The sequence below is a fragment of the Anolis sagrei genome, chromosome X (genome assembly GCF_037176765.1).
Source record: "Anolis sagrei isolate rAnoSag1 chromosome X, rAnoSag1.mat, whole genome shotgun sequence".
Taxonomy (NCBI): domain Eukaryota; kingdom Metazoa; phylum Chordata; class Lepidosauria; order Squamata; family Dactyloidae; genus Anolis; species Anolis sagrei.
In genome coordinates, this window is record NC_090034.1 from 12,315,200 (window position 1) to 12,342,234 (window position 27,035).

At 45.9% G+C, this 27,035-nt stretch overlaps 1 protein-coding gene across 1 annotated transcript in view; it reads left to right on the forward strand.

The window, feature by feature from the left end:
• The window catches only part of LOC137097955 (unconventional myosin-XV-like), an 84,438-nt gene that overhangs the window by 36,722 nt on the left and 20,681 nt on the right, over window positions 1-27,035 (forward strand). Inside the window, exons 23-41 of the mRNA XM_067473444.1 lie at window positions 345-520; window positions 1,881-1,965; window positions 12,663-12,744; window positions 13,802-13,956; window positions 14,268-14,363; window positions 15,694-15,929; window positions 17,308-17,486; window positions 17,660-17,732; window positions 18,176-18,364; window positions 18,644-18,756; window positions 19,082-19,173; window positions 19,427-19,544; window positions 20,765-20,826; window positions 20,979-21,131; window positions 21,640-21,853; window positions 24,490-24,633; window positions 26,472-26,623; window positions 26,795-26,854; window positions 26,934-27,009. Of these exons, the coding sequence (XP_067329545.1) occupies window positions 345-520; window positions 1,881-1,965; window positions 12,663-12,744; window positions 13,802-13,956; window positions 14,268-14,363; window positions 15,694-15,929; window positions 17,308-17,486; window positions 17,660-17,732; window positions 18,176-18,364; window positions 18,644-18,756; window positions 19,082-19,173; window positions 19,427-19,544; window positions 20,765-20,826; window positions 20,979-21,131; window positions 21,640-21,853; window positions 24,490-24,633; window positions 26,472-26,623; window positions 26,795-26,854; window positions 26,934-27,009 (2,455 nt within the window). The remainder of the gene's footprint in view (window positions 1-344; window positions 521-1,880; window positions 1,966-12,662; window positions 12,745-13,801; window positions 13,957-14,267; window positions 14,364-15,693; window positions 15,930-17,307; window positions 17,487-17,659; window positions 17,733-18,175; window positions 18,365-18,643; window positions 18,757-19,081; window positions 19,174-19,426; window positions 19,545-20,764; window positions 20,827-20,978; window positions 21,132-21,639; window positions 21,854-24,489; window positions 24,634-26,471; window positions 26,624-26,794; window positions 26,855-26,933; window positions 27,010-27,035) is intronic.

A 27,035-nucleotide genomic window follows, 5' to 3' on the forward strand; every position in this document is an offset into this window, starting at 1 on the left:
TCAGCTTTCGTATGATGTTGTTTCTAGCACCCACTTTTTGCTTGATGTTCAGGCAGTGCTTCTTGTAGGTCAGAGCACGGTCCAAAGTGACTCCCAGGTATTTGGGTGTGTTGCAATGCTCCAGTGGGATTCAAGGGGTGCTTTAAATGCAATAGTCCTGCTTCTGGGCAGAATGGGGTTGGACTGGATGGCCAACAAGGTCTCTTCCAACTCTAGGATTCTATGATTCTCCTCCTACTTTCTCCTTTTCCACATTCAAGAGTTGGCCGTTGCGTACAGGTCTTCTGTGGACCAAGGTAGTTGGAGGGATGTCCTTGTTCCTTCTCCCCTTCTATTCCATCCAGCTCTTCATGAAGGAGTGTGTCTACCAGGAGCTGGAGGTCAAGCGTGAGCGCATCGTCCAAATGGCCGTCGTGACGCTGCAGCGCTACATCCGGGGCTTCCTGATCAAGAAGCGCTTCTACACCCTTCGACATAGGATTATCATGCTTCAGACCCGGGCCCGGGGCTACCTGGTCAGGTGCTGAGATGACTCTTGTTCAACACCTATTATTATGAAAAATGGGTGGTGGGACAGGGTGAGACTCGGTTATCCCCACTCACCATCCCATCATCCCCGCCAACGCCATAGCAATACCCCATGTAGCAAATGCAGCATTAGCTAGAGCTTGGGAGAGTTACTATGTGGACCACAGCTCCTTCCTCCCCGCATGAAAGTTACTTTCTGGAATACAGAGCTCATCATCCATTGACAGCACAGTCATTGCTTGGGGTGGGACTCCAGCTCCCATCGTTCCCAAGGAGGACAGGGTCTGTAGTTGCCATTGTTGTGCTGAAACCGGGAATGTAGTTCCCCACTTCATCCCCATAGTTGAGAGAAAGTTATTTTGGAGGAGGAGGACAAATCCCATCATTCCTTGCCATCGCACTCATCAGTTAAGGCTGAGACTCCAACATCCATCATCCCCCAGGGTTTGTAATTGCAATCATTGTGCTGAGAAAAGGAGTTTTGACTCTGGTTGGACTACAGTTCCTACTTTTGGGGTGGAGTATTACAAATCCCATCCTCCCTTGTCATCACAGTCATCGGTTAAGGCTAGGACTCCAACACTCATTATCCCCCAGGGTTTGTAATTGCAATCATTGTGCTGAGAAAAGGAGTCTTGACTCTGGTTGGACCAAAGTTCCTATTTTTGGGGGGAGAATTATAAATCCCATCATCCCTTGCCATCACAGTCATCAGTTAAGGCTGGGACTCCAACACCCATCATCCCCCAGGGTTTGTAATTGCAATCATTGTGCTGAGAAAAGGAGTCTTGCCTCTGGTTGGACTACAGTTCCTACCTTTGGGGGGAGGATTCCAAATCCCATCATCCTTTTCCATCACAGTTATCAGTTAAGGCTGGGACTCCAACACCCATCATCCCCCAGGGTTTGTAATTGCAATCATTGTGCTGAGAAAAGGAGTTTTGGCTCTGGTTGGACTACAGTTCCTACTTTTGGGGGGAGGATTACAAATCCCATCATCCCTTGCCATCACAGTCATCAGTTAAGGCTGGGACTCCAAAACCCATCACCTCCCAGGGTTTGTAATCTCAGTCATTATGCTGAGAAAAGGAGTCTTGACTCTGTTTGGACTATGGTTCCTATCCTCCCTTACCACCAGGGATGATGGGAGTTGCAGTCCAAATGACTTTAGATGTCCATCGCTGGCCAGTCTCAAAAGCCGAGTGTCATTTTTCTTTTCTTTTTGGTCTCTTGTGCCGTCCTTGGTCTGCTTTGGTGGGTTATGGTCTCTTGTTCTGGTTTCTCGCCCTTGGGTAGGAGAAAGTGTTGTTGAGGCTTGGGGTGACCTTTCCCACCTCCGTCCCGCCCTGCAGGCAAAGGTTTCGGAGGCTGCGCCGGACGCTCCTCAGGGTCAGGTGCCTGGTGCACATCTACGTCAACCGCCGGAGGTACCTCAAGGTGAGTCTGGCCGCTGGGGAGGCGGGGTGTCGTGGGACAAAGGGTGGACCATGGAAGGGACCCCAAGGGGCATCTAGTCCGGCCCCCTCCTGCCAGGAAAGAAGACACCATCCAATCCTTCTTGACAGATGGCCACTCATTCTCAGAATCATAGATTTAGAAGGGACCCTCAAAGGCTACTCAGTCCAATCCCTTTTGCCACGTAGGAAGGCACAGTCCCAGCCCTCCTGACAGATGGCCATTCGGTCTCAGAATCATTTGGAAGGGACCCAGTCCAACTCCTTTTGCCAGTTAGGAAGACACAATTTGATCCCTCTTGACAGCTGACCATTCAGCCTCAGAATCATAGATTTGGAAGAGAACCCCAAAGGCCATCCAGTCCAACCCCTTTTGCCAGGTAGTAAGGCACCATCTGATCCCTCTTGACAGATGGCCATTCAATCTCAGAATCATAGATTTGGAAGGGACCCATTCCAACCTCTTTTTTGCCAGGTAGGAAGGCACAATCCTGTCCCTCCTGACAGATTGCCATTCAGTCTAATAGAGTTATAAGGGGCCTCCAAGGGCCATCCAGTCCAACCCCTTTTGCCAGGTAGGAAGGCACAATCCTATCCCTCCTGAGAGAAGACTATTCAATCTCATAGAGTTGAAAGGGACCCCCAAGGGCACTTCAGTCCATCCCCTTTTGCCAGGTAGGAAGGCACCATCTGATCCCTCTTGACAAATGGCCATTCAGTCTCATAAAAATAGTTGAAAGGGACTCCCAAGAAAGGATAGCCACTCAGTCTCAAAATCATTGGAAGGGACCCCCAAAGGCCATCCAGTCCAACCCCTTTTGCCAGGTGGAAGGAACAATCCAATCCCTCCTGACAGATGGTCATTCAGTCTCAGAATCATAGATTTTGAAAGGACCCAGTGCAATCCCCTTTGCCAGGTAGGAAGGCACAATCCGATCCCTCCTGCAGATAGCTATTCAGTCTCATATAGAGTTGTAAGGGACCCCCCAAGGGCCATCCAGTCCAACCCCTTTCACCAGGTAGGAAGGCACCATCCAATCCCTCCTGACAGATGGCCATTCAGTCTCATAGAGTTGTAAGGGACTCCAATGGCCATCCAGTCCAACCCCTTTCACCAGGTAGGAAGGCACCATCCAATCCCTCTTGACAGATGGCTAGTCAGTCTCATAGAATCATATAGTTGAAAGGGACTCCCCATCTAGTCCAGCCCTCTCCTGCTAGGAAGGAAGGCACAATCCAATCCCTCTCAACAGATGGCCATTCCAGCTCAGTTGGAAGGGATTCCCAAAGGCACAATCCAATCCCTCCTGACATATGGCCATTCAGTCTCATAGAGTTGTAAGGGACCTCCAAGGGCCATCAGTCCAACCCCTTTTGCCAGGTAAGAAGACACAATCCTATCTCTCCTGGCAGGCAGGAAGGCACAAGCAAAGCCCTCCTGACAGGTGACCATCCAGACTCTGCTTAAAAACCTCCAAAGAATGAAACTCCACCAGATTCCCAGGTGGCACTCTTCTTCCTAATGTTTAGAGATTGAGTCTCTTTTCCTTCCATTTGACTCTGTTGTTCCATGGAGTCCTATTAGTCTCCAAAGTAGTAGAAGACAAGCTTGCTCCTTCCACCTCAATGGGACATCCTTCCAAATATTGAAACAGAGCACTCATCTCCCCTCCTCTCCGCCTCCTCTTCTCCAAGCTAACCATCCCCAGTTCCTTCAGCCAATCTTCAGAGAGATTCATAGTGTCAGACCTTGGTTGTCCTTCTATGGACCCCTTCTATCTTGTCCATGTCTTCTTTGAATTGTGGGACGCAGAGCTGGACATGAGGTCATTCCAGGTAAAGTCTGACCAAAGTCAAATTGAGTCTCAATCCCAGCCTTGGAAGAAGGAGGAGCGGGAAGAATCTCAGAGTGAGAGCAGTGCCTTCAGAAATCCATGCAAAGACGAAACCCAGTTAAGGCAGACCCATGCATTCAGTCGCTGGATAGTGAGTTGATCCATTAGTAGAGTATTAATAGGGTGTGTTTGCTTTGCACTCGTGTGGCATATTCTGTGCCGATGACTCAGGACTGGCACTTTATGACATCACCTGCCACCTGTGGCCTCACCCCAAAGATCTCGCAGTGACATCATTCAGGGGGGTTCATGCTGACGTCTCAGATTTGGCCCCCTGAAATCCTTACATTGTAGAATGAATGCACTTTGGCACCTCTTGAGCTCCCATGACTCCGTACAATGGAATGCTGGGCTTTGTAGTTTGGCAAAGGTCCTCCCTCCAACATCTTTGTGTCCAAAGAGTGCTGGTGCCTCGCCAAACTACAAATCCCACTTCAAACTTAAACAGAGGCATCATTAGACAGTCTCAATGGAGTGGCCATAGCATTTCCGCCTGCAAAACGGAGAGTGCAAACTAAAAGCTTTGGATGATGGGATCTATGGAGAATGATTGAGAATGAAAGGTAAAAATCAGCTTTATTGGAAGGCAAAAGAGTCCTGTGTGCTCCCTCCCTGCTTTTCTGCCATTCTTCTGGATGGCACACACTAAGGATGGGCCATTGTCTGGATCCTCTTTGAGCTCACAAAAGCCATTTGTCTGGCTCAAAGAATGGGCCCATAACCTGCCTTACCTGTCTGGTAGGTGAGGCGAAGCATCCTGCCGTGTCCGCGCCACCCCTTTGGCTTCGGGAAGGCTGCCTCCACACGCCAAGAATCCCATTTGGGGAACTTCTTCGTGGTAGTGTTTCCCTCACGGCCTCGCCGGACAGAGCTCCCTTGACTTGTTGGTTTGAGAAGAGCCTCAATTGGAAAAGATGGCGGAAAGACCAAGGGATGGGACGGAAAGGTCATGTTGGGACACCCTGCCATGACCCTCTATTACCAAATGGCCCCAAAGCCTCTAGAGTACCTTGGATCCAATCAAACACTGCAAGCAAGAAGATCGTTCAACAGGTTTATTTGATCAAATCACCCTGCCGGGTGAACAGAGGAAAGTGCCACACAAAACTGCAACGCAGCTCAGCATTCCTGCGCTGCTTTTCCTTAGCAGCCGATCCTCACTCCTGTGTCTCCCCCTCCTGTGTCTGCTTGTTCCTTTTTGAACTTTCCCCTTGTCTGAACTCTCTGCCTTGGCTGGTAATTTTCCACTACTATCTCAGCCCTAGTCCCTTCAGTATGGATAGAAGAGAAGCAAAGGGAAATATTTTGCACTCTGGAATCCAAATGGTGCGAAAATCCCTAAATTTCCAGATCTTCCCCATGCCTGACTCCGAAGAAGTCAAGCAAATTTGTGGACAAATCCATCCAGATCCTTGAAGAAATGCACCCTATCCATGGACAAAATCAGCCACATCCATGGATGCATGGATACATCCATCAGAGCCATCATCCTCATGGACAAATCCACCAGATCCATGGACAAATATGGGCGGCAGCATCAGATCCATAGACAAATGCACCATATCCATGGACAAATCAGCCATATTCGTAGATAAATCCATCCGATCTATGGGCAAATCCACCATATCCATGGACAAATATATTAATGGACAAACCACCAATATCCATGGACAAATGCACCAGATCCATGGATAAAACCATCATACCCATGGAGAGATCCAAATATCCCCATCTTCCTCCTCTTTGGATCCTTTTCCCACAGAAAATCCCTTGCATATGTCTTATCACCCTCCCATACTCTTTGGCAACTCCTGTGTCCTTTGTTCCTGACAATAAAAACATTTTTTTAATATAAAGACTTGCTTTCATGCAGGGATGTGTCCAAAGGTCTGGGAGGGGAAGACAAGAGGATGCATCCACACTGTGGAATTAATGCAGTTTGGCCCCACTTGGACTGCCATGTCTCCTAGGAATTGGTAGTTTGGTGAGGCACCAGCACTCTTTGGCTTGAGACTTTGTGAAACTATAACTCTCACAATTCCATAGCATTGAGCCAAGGCAGTTAAAGCAGTGTCAATCTGCATTGATTCGACATTGTGGACGCACCCAGAGATATGGAACGGATTTGGAGGGAAAATGGAGGCCATGGAGGGTGGATGTTGGAGGGAGAAGTGGTGTCCAGAGCTTGGGAATGTTACTTTGGTGGACTGTATCTCCCAGAATTACCTAACCAGCATGTGGCTATGTCAGAAGGAAGATTGTGGAAGCTCTATAGTCAGCATTATAGCAACGTGGGTATCTCCAAAATAAGAATTCTTTCCCTCCATGACATTGCTTGAGTGCTCCAATTTCTAGCATTGCAAACATCACTTTAGAAATGGAGTTCCAGTGCCCTGAACAAAGGGAATTAAAGTGACCTCAGGTGCATCTATACTGTAGAATTAATGCAGTTTGGCACCCCTTTATCTGCCATTGGATCTTGGGAGTTGTAGTGTGTACTCTTGGGCAGAGAAGGCTCAAGACCTTGTCAAATGACAACTCCCAGGACCCCATAGCATTGTGCCAGGACAGTTAAAGAGGAGTCAAACTGAATTAGTTCCACAGTGTAGATGCACCCTCAATGAATGGGACAAATTTTCCATGAAATGTCCAAGTGGGTTATTTAAGAGGAGTCAATCAAGCTTTACTTTTTGGAATTTTTTGCACCCAATTACTTTCAAACCCTGATTGGCAGGATCCTTGGATATAGAACCCGTGGATACTGAGAACCAGCTAGAATAATCCTAGAACACTTTTGGCAGCCGCAGATAGAGTAGATGCATTGGAACGATGCAATTTGTGTAAGTAAGTCATTTGAAACATCTGCAGATTAGAAATAATTGAAACAGGCGTTGAGCAGTTAAAGGGATATCAAACTGCATTCATTCTACAGTCTCCAGATGGTGGATTCCAGGAGTGCATCTACACTGTAGAATGAATGCAGTTTGACCCCACTTGAACTGCTGTGGCCCATAGGAGTTGTAGTTTCACAAGGTCTGGCGCCTTCTCTGGCCGAGGGTTCCAAACTACAACTCTCAGGACCCCATAGTGGTGCCAAACTGCATTCATTCCCCAATGTAGAGAAGGGTTCGACTCACTGAGTGAAGTCACACACTCTCAACTTCAGAGGAAGGCAGAGGCAGATCTCTTTGGAATAATCCCTTGCCAAGTGCAACCTTACAATGGGATCAATGGAAAGGCCCAGCCAAGCAACACGAGCTGAAGGCAAGGGTTAAAGAGTGACTCATGCGGCACCAAAAAGCAAACACCAGCAACTGGAGCCTCTGCCGGGCTTTCTGCTTGGCACAAAACATCCAGGGGACTGGTGGCAACCATGAAGAGCGTCCGTTTCCAAGTGGATGCTGCAGATGAGGTTTGCAAGGGATATCTTGAGGGTATATAGAGGATAACCCAGACCTACTGGGAGGAGGGCTTTGCTATCCCTAGTAGGGAGTTGGGTAGGTGGTGGTTCATTGGCTTCCAAGGCTTTCCTGACCCTGGGCTGTGTCTGCTGGGAGTTGTCATCCTTCCAAAAAGGGTGATGTGAGGCTCTCTTGAGGGTGCATTGTTGGTTTATGATGGCCCCAGGAATTCATAGGCTTTGGCCCCTTCCTTCCTTCCTTCCTTCCTTCCTTCCTTCCTTCCTTCCTTCCTTTCTCCCACTCATTTTCTTTCTTCCTTCCCCTCTTCCCTCTGCTTCCCCTTCCGCTTTATTCCCCCTTCCTTTCCTTCTTCCTTCCTTTTCCTTCCCTCCCCTTTTTTCTCCTTTCATCCATCCCTCCCTCCTTCCTTCCCCTTTTCCTTTAATCTCCTTTCTCCCACCCTTCCCCTTCCTTCCCATCCATCCCCTTCCTTCCTTCCCATTTCCCTTCTGTTTCCCCTTCCCTTCTTCCTTCATTCCTTTCCCTTCTTTCCTTCCCCTTCTTTCTCCCCTTCCACTTTCTTCCTTTCTCCCCTCCTCCTCCTTCCCTCCTTCCTTCCTTTCTCCCTTCCTTCTCCCCTTCCTTCCTTCCTCTTCCCTCTTCCTTTCCCCTTCTTTCTCCCACCCTTCCCCTTCCCTCCTTGCTTCCTTCCTTCCTCCCTTCTTTCCCCTTCCTTCCTTCTTTCCCTTTTTTCTCCCATCCTTCCCCTTCTCTACCTCCTTGTTTCCTTCCTTTCTCCCACCCTTCCTTTTCCTTCCTTCCTTCCTTCCTTCCTTCCTTCCCTCCCTCCCTCCCTCCCTCCCTCCCTCCCTCCCTCCTTCCTTCCTTCCTTCCTTCCTTCCTTCCTTTTTTCCTTTCCCTTCCTTCTCTCCCCTTCCCTCCTCTCACCCTTCCCCTTCCTTCTGTCCCTCCTTCCCCTTCCCTTCCTTCTTTTCCCTTTCTCTCACCCATCTCCTTCCCCCCTTTCTCCTTCGTTTCATTCCCCTCTTCCCTCCCTTCCTTTTCCCCACCCTTCCCCTTCCTTCCTCCTCCCTTCTCTCTGCTTACTTCCATCCCCTTTTCTTCTTTCCTTTCTCCTTCTCCTTCCCCTTTCCTTTCACTCCATTCCCTTCCTTTTTATTCCTTCCTTCCTTCCAGATAGAGCCTAGGGCACGTGATATTCATTGGGTGGTCTTTATGAATTTGGAAGAGGTTCATCTTTTGGGACTGCCACTCCCAGAATCCCTACCACCTTTCCCCATCCCAACCATTGGGTTTCCTTGAACAATGAGTCTGCAGAGGTGGCTCTGACCATTTCTTCCTCTGAAATGCAACCTATGACACCTGATATTGGTCAGTGGTCTCCCATCCAGGTACTGACCAGGGCTGGCCCTGCTTAGCATCTCAGATCCAACAGAACCTGGTGCCTTCAGACCATTCTATCTCGGGTGTTCTTGTTATGTGCCTTCAAGTTTACTTCTGGCAAACCTATAGGTGATGGCATCCTTTGGATGCTGAGAGAATGTGACTCACCCAATGGGTTTCCATGGCTGCTCAACCTACACCGGGTCTACAGGTTATTAAATTAAAAAAATGTTGTTGTTGTTATTCAGATAGACTGTATCTCCCCATATGGGCAGTCCCACCACCATCACAAACATAGTTTTATTTAATTTTCTTTTGATCATAATGTTGTCTTTCAAGATATCTGCTTACATTGGTTTAATGCTGCTAATGGTTTAATTCCATTTTACCATTTAGCCTGTGTAGGGCTTAAGTTGTGTGGTAACAGCAACAACAACACAACAACAATATCAACCATCAAATTGTACAAATCAGGGTTTGGTTATGATTTTAGCAATATGATGATGATGATGATGATGATGATGATGATGATGATGATGATGCCCACCACCAAATTGTCCAGGGCAAAGGTTAGAATTAGGGTTCGGGTACGATTTTAGCTGTATGATGATATTATGATGATAATGTTATGATTATGATGGTGATGGTGATGGTGATGATGAATTATGTTTACCACCAAATTGTCTGGATCAAGGGTCAAGGTCCGGGTTTGCATATTGTTTTAGCTTCATCATCATTATCATCATCATCACCATCATCATCATCTGCAAGGAAGCAGACAAAACAATGGCTCACATCCTCAGCTGCTGCAAGAAGATCACGCAGACGGACTACAAGCAGAGGCATAACACCGTTGCTCAGATGATTAATTGGAACTTGTGCCACAAATACCATCTGCCTGTGGCAAAGAACTGGTGGGATCACAAGCCTGAAAAAAATTATGGAAAATCAATACATCAAACCACTCTGGGACTTCCAATTTCAGAGTTTTGGAGCACAATACTCCTGATCCCATGATCGTGGGAAAAAAGTATGGATCATCGATGTTGCAATCCCAGGCAACAGCAGGATTAATGAGAAGCAACTGGTAAAGCTGCCACGATATGAGGATTTAAAGATCAAACTGCAAAGACTCTGGCACAAGCCAGTCAAGGTGGTCCCAATGGTGATTGGCACACTGGATGCAGTGCGTAAAGACCTTGGCCTGCACTTAAAAACAATCACGCTGACAAAAGGCCACCCTGCTTGGATTTGCACACATTATTCGCTGATACATCACACAGTCCTAGATGCTCGGGAAGTGTCCAATGTGTGATCCAATTCAAAAGCCAGCATAGTGATCTTGTTTCCTGTGTACCAGTCTTGTTGTGTATATAATAATAATAATAATAATAATAATAATAATAATAATAATGTCCACCAGCAAATTGCCCAGGGCAAGGATTACGGTTCAGGTTTGGGTATGATTTTAGCTGTATGGTGATGATGATATGATGATGATTATGATGATTATGATGAAGAATTACATTTACCACCAAATTGTCTGGAGCAAGGATCAAGGTTCGGGTTTGGATATTGTTTACCATAATAGCAACAACAATAATGTCCACCACCAAATTGTCCAGGGCAAGGGTTCAGGTATGTTTTTAGCTGTATGTTGGTGGTGGTGATGGTGGTGATGATATTATGATGATGATGATGATGATGATGATGATGATGAATTATGTTTACCACCAAATTGTCAGGAGCAGGGATCAAGGTTCGGGTTTGGATATTGTTTTAGCATAATAACAACAGCAATAACAACAACAACAATAATGTCCACTACCAAATTGTCCAGGACATGATTTTAGCTGTATGGTGATGGTGATGGTGGTGATGATGATGATGATGATGATGATGATGATATGATTATGATGAAGATGAATTACGTTTACCACCAAATTGTTAGGAGCAAGGAGCAAGGTTTGGGTTTGTATATTGTATTGTCGAAGGCTTTCATGGCCGGAATCACTGGGTTGTTGTAGGTTTTTCCGGGCTATATGGCCATGTTTGCCTCCAGAACAAATTGCCTCCAGAACATGGCCATATAGCCCGGAAAAACCTACAACAACCCAGGTTTGTATATTGTTTTAGCATAACAACAACAATGACCACCACCAAATTGTCCAGGGCAAGGGTTTGGGTTTGGGCATGGTTTTAGCTATATAATAATAACAACAACAACAACAACAACAACAACAACAACAACAACAATAAAACCCATCCTTGCTTCTCTAACTCTGGGAATCTGCTTTCAGAGGAAGGAAGAGGAGCGCCGGAAAGCCGAAGAGGAGAAGAAGAAGATGGAGCAGGTAACGCTTTTGTCTCGCACACAAATAAAGGGAGGCTTTGGCACAGCGACAGCGGGTGTTGCCCGGCTGAAGCAGATGCCAAACATAGCCTGGCATTTTCAGCTTAAGCAAATAAACATGAACATACATATTCAGGTCTCAGGAGGCAAATTCGGTTCTGAAAGCAGGTGCTCGCAACTGAACTAATTGTACACTGCACAGTTTCTGGGCACCGAAAGGAGCAAGGAAGCTGGCAGAAGGGAAACCAGTGGTTCTCAACCTTCCTAATGCCGCGACCCCTTACTACAGTTCCTCATGTTGTGGTGACCCCCAAGCATAATATTATTTTCGTTGCTACTTCATAACTGTAATTTTGCTACTGTTATGAATCGTAATGTAAATATCCGATATGCAGGATGTATTTTCCTTCACAGGACCAAATTTGGTACAAACACCCGATGCACCCAAATTTGAATACTGGTGGAGTTGGGGGGAATTGATATTGTCATTTGGGAGTTGTCGTTGCTGCGATTTATAGTTCACATTAAATCAAAGAGCATTCTGAACTCCACCAACATTGGAATTGAACCAAACTTGGCACCCAGAACACCCATGACCAACAGAAAATACTGGGAGGGTTTGGTGGGCATTGACCTTGAGTTTGGGGGTTGTAGTTCACCTACATCCAGAGAGCACTGTGGACTCAAACAATGATGGATCTGGACCAAACTTGGCACGAATACTCAATATACCCAAATGTGAACCCTGGTGAAGTTTGGGGAAAACAGACCTTGACATTTGTGGTTTCTGGGATTTATAGTTCACCTACAATCAGAGAGAATTCTGAACTCCACCAATGATGGAATTAAACCAAACTTCCCACACAGAACCTCCATGAACAACAGAAAATACTGTGTTTTCGATGGTCTTTGGGGACCCCTCTGACACCCCCTCATGACCCCCCCCCCCAGGGGTCCCGACCCAGGTTGAGAAACGCTGATCTACACAATAGAATTAATGCATTTTGAACCCAGTTTAACTCAATAATATGAAATCCTGGGAGCTGGCCTTGGAGTTCTGTCTCTCATCAAATCTGGATCAATTTGGCAAACACAGGGCACTGGATCCCTGCCTGGATGTGGTCTTTTGCAGAGCCCTCCAACCCAGGATGCATTTACGGATAGGAAAGTACCTTATTGCGACCCGTAGGCAACCCTCTCGCAGTTTCCTTGTCAAGAGTTGTCAGAGTTTCCTTGTCCAAGACGATTTGCCTTTCTCTTCCTCTGAGGTTGAGAGAGTGGAACTTGCCATGGGTTGAGAGCCACAATGCGAGGTTCAATCCACTGCGCCAAGCTTTATGAATTCCTTCCTTTTCTGTTTCCTACCTACTTTTCTTACTCCCTTTCTTCTCTTACCTTGTCTGTTTTCTACCTACCTACCTGGTCTAGAGTGTAGGACGGGGGTCGAGTAACCAACCATTGTGGTCATATCCAACCCACGGTCCTTAGTTTGGGGACCACTGATTGGAACTCCAGCTCCCAGCATCCTTAACCTCTCGGACACGTTGGTTGGGGCTTTTGGGGAAGGATATTGCCACCTAACTATTGTTTTCATCTTGTGTTTATCTCTTTCTGGCTTTCCGTTCAGGAGCTCAGCAAGCGCGAGGTGATGAGGGTTGCCAACCTGGAAATCCCTGCTGAATTGGTTGGGTTACTGAATACTGTGGCAGGTATATGGCTTTAATTATCACTTGGGGGGTTTTCTTCCCCACTTTGGGTCAAATGATCTGGATTGGACCCCAACCCTTGCAGGATCCTCCACTCAGTGCCTGAGATCCAATGAATCCATCCCATTTGGGGAGGCTTTTGTAGGATCTGGATTTGCTGATTTCACAAGGGGAACCCTGTGGGGTTGCATATATTCTAAAGCAGAGCTTTCCAAACTTCTCATGTTGGAGACATGCATACTTTTGCAACACACAAATTCAGTTTTACTGACAAACCAACTGGCTAAACCAACCCTTAGAGGACTTTGATGCAATATTTATTATATTATATTATATTTCACTGTGTAACACAATTTTTGTTCCTGGGTTGTCAATATCATTTCCTAATTGGATCTATCATAAAAACATGGGAAAAGTTTATTAAACTGCAAAAACTTTGTTTGTGCGGAGGGAGACCCTGTGGCACATTTTGCTTGAATAGGACCAGCACTTCACTTCTGTTGGGAATGAACCTCTCTGGAGGGATTTAAATGCAGACTGGATGGCCATCTTCTGGGAGGGCTTTAACTGTGTCTTCCCTAATGGCCGAATTGGTTGGGCTAGATGCCCTTTATGGATCCCTTCCAGTTCTAGTGAGGTAGAGACTGCCTGGGGTCCAGTGGAGTCTCCAAGGTTTTTGAACGGAGGCTGGATGGCCATCTGTTGCATGGGCTTTAATTGTGTCTTTCTGCCAGACAGCCTTTGTTTGTGGGGAACCTTTTTCATGCGACACGCCTGTGGATTACAGGCGACACATTCCTGTGTCCCGATGCACAGTTTGGAAAGCTCTCTGCTTCAAATGTCAATTTTGTGCCTTATTCCTATTTAATAAATGTGGACTTAAGGGGATCAAAATGAAGGTCAGGATGAGATTCTGACTCATCCAACATGCAGTGTCCAATTGGTGCATCTACGCTGCAGAATTAATGTTGTTTGAGATTACTTGAGGTGCCACGGCTCCATGGGAGTTGCAGTTTGGCAAGCCCTTGAGTCTTCCCTATCCATGAGTGCCAACTCCCAGGGCTCCTTCTGTCTCCTCTCGTAGTTCACAAGCAGGTGAACGAGGACTGCGTCGCCTCCGTCCCTCGTCCCAAACTGCAGGAGGAGTCCCAGCTCACTTTGCCCCTCGACATCAACAACTACCCCATGGCCAAATACGTGCGGATCCACTTCAAGGTAAGTGAAACTCAAAGTGCAAGGCTACCATTGACTCAGCATGGCAGAGAAGAGAGGGCCTTCTCAGGAGGTGTTCAACCGTGTCTTCTTACCTGTTTGAAGGGGGTTGGACTGGACAACTCTTGGTGACTCTTCCAACTCTTGGATACTATCATTCTATACTCTTCCAAGTTAGCAAAGGATAGATAAACTACACTGGAGACCCAATGCTATCAGCTGTTCAAGTGCCTGGCCTTGTCTCTGCTTTTGCAAAAGAACAAATTCTTGAAACACTGAGGTTCACTCTTGCGCTGTCTCTTGATCCTTCCCAGGAACCCTTCTTTGGGATGCTCACCAGGACACTGGCATCTCCTCTCACTCTCCTGGACGAGAGCCTGGCACCTGAAGCCATCAGCATCTTCAAGCTGGTAAAGAATGGCTGGGATGATGGTTTGGCACTCCCTTTTCATATGCAGAGCCTGCCTTAAGAGGATTAAGGAGGGAGCGTGTCTGAGTGTGAATGCGCTCGTGATAAAGTATGTGCACTTGTGTGTGGGAGAGGAAGGAACAGAGAAAATGTCAAAGTGTGAATGAGTTGTTTGGGGGTTTTTTTTTGTTGTGTCAGGAGCGACTTGAGAAACTGCAAGTTGCTTCTGGTGTGAGAGAATTGGCCATCTGCAAGGACATTGCCCAGGGGACGCCCGGATGTTTTGATGTTTTACCATCCTTTGTGGGAGGCTTCTCTCATGTCCCCACAATTGGGAGCTGGAGCTGACAGAGGGAGCTCATCCACGCTCTCCCCAGATTCGAACCTACGACCTGTCGGTCTTCAGTCCTGCCGGCACAAGGATTTAACCCACTGTGCCACCGGGGGCTCCTGAATGAGTGTGAAAAGTGTAAGAGAAACAAGAAATGCCTGAGTGTGAAAAGATATTTTTGTATAAGAGAAACAGAAAATGGCTGAGTGAGACCGAGTGTCAAAAAGTGCAAGAGAAACAGAGAAACTGACTGAGTGTGAATGAGTGTAAAAAGCTACTCATATGCATTGTCAAGAAATAGAAAGAAAATGTCTGAGTGTGAATGAGTGTGAAAAGATACTCGTATGCATTGTCAAGAAATAGAAAGAAAATGTCTGAGTGTGAATGCGTGTGAAACGGTACCCATATGTATTGTCAAGGAATAGAAAGAAAATGTCTGAATGTGAATGAGTGTGAAAAAGTGTGTGTATAAATGAAACAGAAAAATTACTGAGTGTGAAAATATACTTGTGCATTGAGAGAGAAATTGCAGAGTGTGAATTAGTGTGAATATGTGTAAGAGAAGCAGAGAGAAAATGGCTGTGTGAATGAGTGTAAAAGTGTTTGTATGTGTAATAAAAACAGGACAATGACTGAGCGTGAAAAGGTACTTGCGTATGTATGAGAGAAATAGAGATTAAATGGCTGAGATTGAATGAGTGCGAAAAGGCATTTGTGTGTGTAAAAGAATGTGCAAAACTGAGAGAATGTGGAGGAATGAAGATGATGGTACATCCTGTATTATGCTTTGCTTATATGCATGAATGCACATGCATGTGAAAAAAGCATGCAAATATGTGAATAGGGGAGAGAAAGCAATTCGTAATGGCATGTCTTGTGAGATGTTTTCCACATGTCCTTCATGTAAGTCTGACAACGGAAGACATGTGAGATTATGATGGTTGCAATAGCACATGGAGTGTTCACGGAAGGCTACCACTATGTGCTTCCTCCCTCTCAGGTCCTTCGCTTCATGGGCGACCCCCAACTCCATGGCATGCAGGAGAACCTGTTTGGGAACTATGTGGTGCAGAAGTGCCTCTCAATGCCCGGCCTCCGGGATGAGATCCTCTCCCAGATCACCAACCAAGTCTGGCGCAACACCAACGTTCACAATGAAGAGCGGGGATGGCTCCTCCTGGCAGCCTGCCTCAGCGCCTTTGCACCATCCTCCAACATGGAGAAGTTCCTGCTCAAGTGAGTGATGCCCCCAAGCCACCCTCACCCCATGGAGGCAAAGTCTGCAACACAAAGGTTGGGAATGTTAATTGGGATTGGGTATTTCATAACTTGCTACTGTCTATGTAGCAGAAATACCATGAAACCCTGGTACTGAATTGAAAAGATGTGCATCTGGCACCAGCAACGTTGTTCTGATCTGCTTTGGCCACTTCTGGTGACCATTGGGCAATTCACATTCTCAATGAGGACTTGTGATGTCCATTGAATGCTTGTAATGTGCATTGAGCACTTGTAATATTGGACACATGTGTATTGGATGCTTGTGATGTGGACTAAGAATGTGTGATGTGCAGTGGACACTTGTAATGTGCATTGAGTACTTGTGATATTGCATAATTGTGCATTGGACACTTGAGATATACATTGGATGCTTCTGGTGCATCTTGAGCACTTGTGATGTGCATTGAATGCTTGTAATGTGTACTGAGCACTTCTAATACTGGACACATGTGCATTGGATGCTTGTGATGTACACTAAGCACTTGTGATGTGCAATGGACACTTGTGATGTGCATTGAGTACTTGTGATATTAGATACCTGTGCATTGGGATGTACACTGAGCATTTGCAAGGTGCATTGAATGCTTGTAATGTGCATTGAGCACTTGTAATATTGGACACATGTGTATTGGATGCCTGTGATGTGCACTAAGAACATGTGATGTGCAGTGGACAGTCGTGATGTGCACTGGACACTTGTGCTGTGCATTGAGTACTTGTGATAGTGTATAATTGTGCATTGGACATGAGATACACACTGGATGCTTCTGATGCACCTTGAGCACTTGTGATGTGCATTGAATGCTTCTATGGTGCCTTGAGCACTTGTAATATTAGACACATGCATTGGATGCCTTTGATGTGTACTAAGCACTTGTGATGTGCAGTGGATACTTGTGATCTATATTGAGTGCTTGTGATGTTGGATACCTCTGCATTGGGATGTGTGCAGAGCACTTGCAAGGTGCATTGAATGCTTGTAATGTGCACTAAGCACTTGAGATGTGCATTGAACCTTTGTAATGTGCATTGAGCCCTTGTGATATTGGACACCTGTGCATTGGCTGCTTGCGATGTGCCTTGGATATTTGTGATGTGCACTGAGCCCTTAAGATGTGCACTGGACACTTAATGATATACACTGAACACTTGTGATATAGAGCGGTTGCTTGTGATGTGCACTGAGCACTTCTGGTGCACATTCCAAAACACAACTGACACAATAAACAATTACAGTCTAATCTCCCACCTTTGGATGGTCCCAAATGCCAACTTCTTGGGACTGTCTCCAATTGGGGGGCTTTCACCTTCTCCCCTCTTTCCTGACTTCCAGGTTTGTCTCTGACTACGCCTTTGATGGTTACAAGTCCGTTTGCCAGCACAAGCTTATGCAGGGCATGGAGAAGGCCCAGGCCGGGGGCGACACTGCTCGGTCCTTCCCCCCGACTCTCCTCGAATGGACGGCTAGCCGGGACAAGGTCAATATGGCCCTGGACATTTACTGCTTCAACGGTGAGAGGCTGGTGAGGCAGAAGCATCACATAGTATCATGTCTAGAGAAGAAGGGACACTAGGCTTCACTACATCCTGCTGTATGTCTCTGTGGTCAAGTAGTGGTGGAAACACACTACCTTGATCATGAGGAGGAGGATGGGTCTGGTGATGATGATGGTTTGCCTTCACAGGAGATCACTTCTCTTGCCCCATCCACTCTTGGATCACCGGAGAAGCCCTTGCTGAGAACATCCTGAGATACAGGTAGGAGCATTTTGATTGCCCCAATGTGCCAAGGTCAGGTACCTCGCCTTCTGTGGAATCATGGGAGTTGTATTTTGGTTATGCACCAACATTCTTTGATAGTGAAGGCTCAAGATTTTGTAAATTACCATTCCCAAAGCATTGAGCCATGGCAGTTCCAAACTGCATTCATTCCATAGTATAGACGTACTCTACAGGATCCTGGATCAGAAAGGTCTAGTACGGCTCTTCTTATGTTCCTCCCATCTTTCAGTGTGTTTCCTTTGGAGATCGGGGCTTTCCTTTGGAGATCCTCTTTTGCCCATCCTAAATCAGTATGGGGTTCCCCATGAATGTCACTAAGCGGTTGTGACATTGGGAAAAGATGCCCAGGGTTGCTTCTTCATACCCTCATCTTTTTATTCGAGGTTCTCGGGTGACTCACGAGTGATGTTTCTTGGCAGGGGACTCACGGAGGGATGGAAAGGCTGGTCGGTGACCATGAAGGATGGCAACCAGTGGGCAGAATTGGCTGGCCATGACTATGTCCTAGACCTGGTGTCTGATCTGGAGCTGATTCGGGGCTTTCCAAAGCAGAAGTCCTACTTCATGATTGCCTCAGACGATCTAGAGAAGAATCCAGTTGGCAAAGCGTAAGTATTAGAGGAGTCCTCTTGGTCCTTTGAGGACTATACTGGCCATAACTATGTTCTGAACTTGGTTTCTGACCTTGAGCTGATCCGAAATAGAAGTCCCACTTCATGATTCCTTCAGGTGGTCTAGAGAAGACCCTTTTTTTCCATTCTGACATGGCTTCCCAGACTCTCAACCCAAAACGTAGACCATTATGCCATGCTTGTTCACCCTTTCCTTCCTATCGCTCTCTCTCACTTCCCTCTCAATCCTTCTTTGCTCCTCCATTTTCTCCATAGAACATTCAGACATGGTTTGGATTCAAGCGAAGAAGTCCCCCCACCTCCGCTGATAAAGGCCCCCACCATTGCGCCGACTCACCTGCCAGATTCAGAAGGATATTACAGCCATGGTAAGATGGAAAGGGCTTGACCCTTCCTTTTATTTGGCATCCATAGGTTTGACATACTTAATATTGCATTGAGTCAATTGGTCATTGTTATAAGTGTCCCTTCCTTATTTGAGAAGTTAGGGACCAGAGCCAGAAATTGTGGTACCCAACATCACCTTTCCATTTTCATTCAGTTGCATTGTAAACCAGTTGAATTTGAATTTTACTAAATGAGATGAACTTGAACTTCAACCTGATGTCAATCTGACCTGGAAGCACCCCACCATAAAATACACAATCTTTGGGGCTAATCCACTTTCCTTTGCCTTTCCAACTCTGGAAGTAGATTCAGACACTGTCAGTGAAGCCCGGAGCCAGAAGGGTTTGGATCATTACCTGGACAGCCTTTTCGACCCCGTCCTCTCCTACGGAAATGGGGTAAGCGCAAGAGCCTCTCTTCCCATTCAAAATAGTGGTTATAACAAGGCATGGAGGCCCATCCCTCATTTCCCCTAAATCTCTCTCCCTTCCTCGTGTTGTTTGGTTTGAGAATTTATAAAGAATGGTTAAACATCTCTACTCCGTGATGTCCAACCATTCACCATTCATGAAGTTGCTCCTAAAGCATTTCTATTTAAACGCTTCCTAAGAAGGTTAAATTGTTCCTTTTGCTTGGTTCTTCTTGATCTAGGAACTGGAAAGGTCATCCGTAGTTTCCCATCGAATGAAAGGCGGTGGACAGATTGGACAGGGCAATGGAGACCAGGGCAGTGGTGATGGTGAACCCCATGGGGGACCCCAAACCTTGGGTGAGGAAAGACCAGACTCATTTGTCCCCTCCCTCCCTCCCTCCCTCCCTCCCTTCCTTCTTTCCTTCCTTCTTTCCTTCCTTTCCTCCCTCCCTCCTTGTTTCCCTGCTTCTTTCCTTCCTTCTCAATCTCCTTCTTTACCTCTCTCTCTTCCCTCCTTTCTCCCTTCCTTCTTTCCTTCTTCTCAATCTCTCCTTCTTTCCCTTTCTTCCTACCACTTTTGTTCCAATCTCTGCTTCTTTTCACATCTTCCTTCAATTCTTCCTTCCTTATTATCAATTTCCTCTCTTCCCTCCTCACTTCTCTCATTTTCCTTCTCCCTCCCTTCTTTCCTTCATTTCAATCTCTCCCTTCTTTGCTCTCTCCCTTCCCTTCTTCATTCCTTCTTCTCAATTTTTCCTTCCTTTCTCTCTCTCCCTTCCTTTCTACCTCCTTTTGTCTCAGTTTCTCCTTCCTTCCTTCCTTCCTTCCTTCCTTCCTTCCTTCCTTCCTTCCTTCCTTCTCTCTCCCCCTTCTCTCTCTTGTTTTCTTCCTCCTTCCCTCCCTTCTTTTCTTTATCTTGACCTCTCACTTCTTCATTCCTTCTTCTTAATTTTTCCTTCCTTCCTTCCTTCCTTCCTTCCTTCCTTCTCTCTCACCTTTCCTTTCCCTCCTCCTTTGCTTCTTTTCAACATCTCCCTTCTCCCCTGTCTTCCTTCCCTTCTTTTTTTCTTCTTCTCAATCTCTCCCTCCTGTCCTCTCTACCTTCCCCCCTTCAACTCAGTCTCTCCTTCCTTCCTTCCTTCCTTCCTTCCTTCCTTGATCCCTCCCTCCTCCTCTCCCTTCCTCCCTTCTTTCCTCTTGCCCTCTCTCCCATCCCTCTTTCAACTCAATTTCCCCTTCTTTCCTTCCTTCCTTCCTTCCTTCCTTCCTTCCTTCCTTCCTTCTCTCCCTTCATTCTCTCCCTTCATTCTCTCTCTCCTTTCCCTCCTCCTTTGCTTCTTCTCAATCTCTCCCTTCTCCCCTGTCTTCCTTCCCTTCTTTTTTCTTTCTTCTCAATCTCTCCCTCCTGCCCTCTCTACCTTCCCTCCTTCAACTCAATCTTTCCATCCTTCCTTCCTGCCTCTCTTCCACCCTTCTTTCCTCCTGCCCTCTCTCCCATCCTTCCTTCAGCTCAATTTCTCCTTCCTTCAATCTTTCTCCCTCTTAACTCTTAAAGCAATGCTTCCCTTCCCTTCCAGGTGCGGAGGAGGCTGCTGTGCTGTTAATGAAGCAGGCTTACCGCCAGCAGGAGTCTGTTTTGGTGAGTGAGTGTTGCAGGAATCACACTCTAGGCTGGCCCGATTTCAAATCCTTGGGCTTGCAAGCACTATCCTAAGCTGTGCCTAAAAGCACAGGAGCCCAGCCTGACGACAAACACGGCCCCCTAACCTCTGCCCTCTCTTTCTCACTTAGGCTCGCCACATGTCACAGCAGCTCAGTGCCCTCCGTCAGAGACAGCAGCATGCAGCAGTGGCCCCAGTGGGGCGCAAGTCCTCTCCACAGTCCACCCCAGCATCGCCCCGCCATAGAAGCCCTCCCAGGGTGCAGGTGGGACAGCCCTTCCAGGTGAGTCGAGGTCCCAAGGTGGAGAGCTAGGCTTTGAGCAGGGGTCAGACTAGATGACCTCCAAGTTCTTTCCAGCCATTCCATGGTTTGTAGTCTGGAGCAAGAGGCAAGTGATGGGAGGGACAAGACCCCAAATGATCAAGGACATCAAGACCAGGTATGGTCCTTGCAGAACGTCCCTCTCCATGCTTTCCCCATGGCTCCATAGTTGATTCCCTGCTAAATGATCCCCTGCTCAAATTTCCTATTGTTCCCTGTTCAAATATCTCCCCAAAAAGTCCTCATGGTTTCCTGATTGGCTTTCCCATGGCCCCCTACTCACATTTCCCATGGCTCCCTGATTCCCTTCTCTGAAGCCCCCATCACTCCCTGCTTGAATTTCCCAAATATTCCCTACTTAAAGCCCCCATAGGTTCCTCTTTGCTCTCTCGTTATACCAAGTCTTACGAGTCTTGTCCGTGCAAACAAAATGAAGTCAATTTCCTGGTAAATGTGCTTATGTCCCAAGGGCCAATTATGGGTCAGCGTCCCTGGGGTGTGCATTGCCCCAGATCGTGCCCTCCTATCCCCTTACCTTTCCCTGGGACGTGGTGTGCCATCGCTGGAAGCTTTGTGCCCTTCTCTGCCTGACCCCAACATGCCCGACATTAGATACCAGCTTTTGCGTCGCTCCCTGTATACATTTCACTCATCTTGGGCACTCACTACTATTGCTGGTGTCGGTTTGTGTCTGGCTTTAGTTGTGTTTTGTCAGACCACAATTCTGTCGCAATACAATGGTCCAAGAGAGAACGAAGCAGATTATTAGCAGGGTCTTGGATCACCCAGATCTCCAGTGGGTCTTTCAGAGGTCGGGAATGAAGTCCAGGCAGAGTCTAGATGAGCTTAGATCCATTTCTAGATTTTTGTCCTAAATCTGAGATTTGTGGTATTACTTAATTTCACCCTCCAACTTGGCAGAAGGAAGCTGAGAAAAGAATGGTTGAGAGAAGTGTGACGTCTCCCAGCCTCATGCAAGACAGAACCAGCCCTCAGAGTCCTGGTAAGGATTATTAGATTATTATTATTATTATTATTACCATTATTATTATTATTATTATTATTATCATTCCACTTTCCTCTCTTATATGAGACTCAAGAGCAGACCAGGCAGGGGTAGACAAAGCTGCCCAGCTATGCCATATGTGGATCTCTGGCCAAAAACATTAATGGGTTTAAGGATCTTCTGCCATGATTTCTTCTGAAACAATACTGGGAAGGTGATGCTATTTGGTGGGGCAGAGAAATCCATCATTCGGGGAGCCATAGTTCTCCTTCAGGTCCTCTCCTCAACGCCCTGATTGCTGCCAATACTGGCTTTGTTTAGGTGCCACCTTGTATTCAAACCTTTCGGACTTAGCTATTCTTTCCAAATAAGTACAGGTATATCATTTCAAAACTCCCGGAACAATACATAATAATCATATATGAAGATGACGATGGTGTATTCCTGCAAGATCATTAACATCCAAGATAATGATTGAGATTATGCTTATTCTCAATGTCAGGCTACCAGAACCAGCCCTCAGAGTCCTGATCATTAACATCCAAGACGGTGATGGAGATGATCTTTATCCTCAATGTCAGGATACATACATAATCATTAACTATGAAGTTGACGATGGCATATTGCTCCAAGAATATCAATGTCCATGATGATGATCATCATCATCCTTATCCTTAACATAAGGATATATACATAATCAACATCTATGAAGGTGACGATGGTGCATTCCTACAAGACTATCAACATCTATAATGACAACAACAACGATGATGATGATTATGATTATGATGAAGATGGCAATATTGCAATTCTTTCCAAATAAGTACACATATATGGTTTCAAAACTCCCAGAAAAACACATAATAGTCATATATGAAGATGATGTCGGTGTGTTCCTGCAAGATCATCAACATCCAAAGCAATGATGGAGATGATCTTTATCCTCAATGTCAGGATACATACATAATCATCAACTATGAAGTTGCCGATTGCATATTGCTCCAAGAGCATCAACATTCATAATGATGCTGATGCTGATGCTGATGCTGCTTATGATGATGATCATCATCAACAACAACAACAACAACATCCTTATCCTTAACATAAGGATACATACATAATCAACATCTATGAAGGTGATGATGGTCCATTCCTCTAATCATCATCATCATCATCAACAACAACATTATCCTTATCCCTAACATAAGGATACATACATAATCAACATCTATGAAGGTGATGATGGTCCATTCCTCTAAGACTATGAACATCCATAATGACGACAACAATGATGATGGTGGTGGTATTGCTATTCTTTCCAAATAAGTACAGCTATATGGTTTCAAAAATCCAAGAACAACACATAATAATCATATATGAAGATGATGTTGGTGTGTTCCTACAAGATCATCAACAGTCAAAACAATGATGGAGAGGTTCCTTATCCTTAATGTCGGGATACATACATTATCATCAACTATGAAGTTGATGATGGCGTATTGCTCCAAGAGCACCAACATCCATGATGACAGTGATGATGATGATGATGATGATGATGATGATGATGTTATCCTCAATGTAAGGATACATATATAACCCACATCTATGAAGATGATAGTGTTTTCTTCCAAAACCATCATCCCTAATGATAACAACAGTGACAATGATGATCCTCATCCTCAGCATAAGGTTCCATAAATAATCGTCAACCCTGAAGATGATGATGGTGTACCAAGAGCATCATCACCACCATCATTATTTTGAAATGATGCATGCAAGAACAACAGAAGGAAAGGTTTACCTCCTTATTGAGTTCTCTGATGCATTTATCTTTTGGAAGTCTTTTTTTGGGGTGAAGGAAACTGGCAAAGTCATTTAAGCAGACAGAGCAACTTTCTGTGATGATGATGATCCATAGCTTCAACATCATCACATATTTAAACCAAGTTTTAATTAATACACAACCCAACTAGTATAGAAGAGAAGGGGGGAAGTGGACTGTGTGTTAATTTTTAAAAATTGGTTTAATTATATGATTATGTTGAGGATAAAGGTCATCATCATGGATGTTGATGGTCTTCTAGCAATACATCATAGTCATCTTCATACATGATGATTATGTATTGTTCTGACACTACTTTACTACTGGAATCATATAGTTTGGTAAGGCACCAACACTCTTTGGCAGAGAAGGCTCAAGACCTTGAAAGCTACAACTCCCAGGACCCCATGAAAGTTAAAATGGTATCAAACTACATTAACTTTACAGTGTAGATGCACACTCACTCTCCCTTTCATGTCCACTCCATTCAGATCTTGCTTCCAGGCTGCGGGCTGGAGAACTGGTCCGCCATTCCAAGCTGAACTCGGAACACATCCCGGAGCCGACACAGAACATCCGCAACATCATTAAACAATACCAGCAACCGATGCGAGTCCCCGAACCCATCAGGTTGAGTCTGGAAATTCCTAATTTCCCAAATTCCTACATGTTCTTCCACCTTTAGACCCAAAATGTCCTTTGAAACCAAATGAGATGAGATGTTGGTTCCTAGAATAAGTTCTGGCTGGGTGGAGTCTGGGCATTTGAGTGTGCATAGGATATATGATAAATTTGGGAGATGCTTGTGAGTGGGATACACCTGATTGTCTTTTGCAGGAAGGAAGGAGGCAAAGTCTTTGTGAAGAAGATGGATCCTCACGAAGAAGCATTGAAGATCTTGAAAGGGCAGTTGGCCACCACGGAAGCTCCTGTGCGGCCTCCACCGGTAAAGTTGTTTGGATTGGAAGTCCTGTGCCTCAAATGGGTTGCCCCATTTCCTATCATAGGGATTATTTCCAGATCTGGGGGCAGACTTTGAGTATGTCTACACCATAGAATGAATGCAGTTGACCCCTCTTGAACTTCTGTGACTCAAAGCTATGGTTAGCTTGGGGAGGCATAACTCCGTTTGCCAGAGGAGGCTTAAAACATATCACCTTTAAAGTTCAGACTAAAACCCAGAGCAGATCCACTAATAAGGAAGAAACCGATGAATGCCACTTCTCGATGTACTTTTTAAGATTCCTGTTGAATGGGATCTCAATGTGCAAATATGAATCCATAACTCTCGGATTGGCTTCTTCGCAGACTCTTTGGGAAACTGTGCCAAAGGAGGTGGTGGCCATGGTGAAACCTGTGCCGACTGCCAAGGCGGTGGTGCCCCCCGCCATCCGCTCATCTCCTCCTGCCATCACCAGATCTTTCCAAGCAGCCCCGCCAGGTAACAAAACATACTGCTTTCCAGATTGGAGTCCTTCCATTTTCTCCAAAGGCGGAGTTTTATAGAGATGGGATCACAATTCCCCCAAATCCCCATCATCGGCATGCAAGATGAGGATTCTGGGTGCTGTTGTGCATGATGTCAGATCCTTTCTTATCTTTGTTAATACTAAAGGATTATCATAGGGTTATCTTCCAGAATAGTCACTGACCAATCACTTCTGATCTATGGCCATCCTAAGGAGAATCTATCCTAAGGTTATCCTCCAGACCAATCACTGACTGGTCCTTTTCTGACCTATGGCCATCCTAAGATGGACCTATCATGGATTCTTCTACAGACCAGTCACTGATAACTCCTTTCTGACCTAAGAAGAATCTATCCTAAAGTTATCCTCCAGACCAATCACTGACCATTCTTTCTGACCTATGGCCATCCTAAGATGGACCTATCATGGATTCTTCTCCAGACCGGACACTGATCCCTCCTTTCTGACCTATGGCCATCCTAAGATAGAACTATAATGGGTTCTTCTCCAGACCAGACACTGACCCCTTGTTTCTGACCTATGGCCATCCTAAGGTGAATCCGTCCTAAGGGTATCCTCCAGACCAATCACTGACCACTACCTTCTGACCTATGGCCATCCAAAGTAAATCTATCCTAAGGTTATCCTCCAGACCAATCACTGATGGGTCCTTTCCGACCTATGGCCATCCTAAGATGGACCTATCATGGATTCTTCTCCAGACCGGACACTGATTCCTCGTTTCTGACCTATGGCCATCCTAAGGCGAATCTATCCTAAGGGTATCCTCCAAACCATTTACTGACTACTCCCTTCTGACCTATGGCCATCCAAAGTAAATCTATCCTAAAGTTATCCTCCAGACCGATAACTGACGGGTCCTTTCTGACCTATAGCCATCCTAAGATGGAGCTGTCATGGGTTCTTCTCCAGACCAGTCACTGATCCCTCCTTTCTGATCTATGGCCATCCTAATGTAAATTTACCTTGGTGTTCTTCCACAGACTGGTCATTGAGCGGCCCCTCTTTCCCAGCCTTGACTTCGAGGGAATTACCGACTGAAGATGACCAAATCCAGACACGGCTTCACCGCCGGTGCAGCGAGGAATTCTACGCCTATCGCAGCGTCTCTTGGAAAATCTATCTCAGGAAAGAGGTACATTCCAGCAGATGGAAAATCCCTTGAGATTTCAGGCACTTCTTCCAATGGGAATACCTGAAGTGCCAAACTTTTCTTGAGATCCATTCTTGAGTTGGCCTTTTTGTTGTCTTTTGACTGCACCCTACATTTGGAAAACTCTTCTTTCGCTCTTTCCTTTCCATGCAGGTTTTTTATCCCAAGGAGAACATCAACAACCCTCTTCTGCTCGATCTTCTTTTCCGGCAGGTGAGTTTACCTGGAATTCCTCTACTATTTTCTTTATGTGGTACCACTTTCTCTGTAATGCATATTTTTCTTCTGGCAGATCTTCAGTGATACCCAATCAGAGGCCTGCTTGCGCATCACCCAGGATGAGAGGCTCCGCATGAAGACCCTCTTTGGTACATCCTCTTTACCAAAGAGGCAA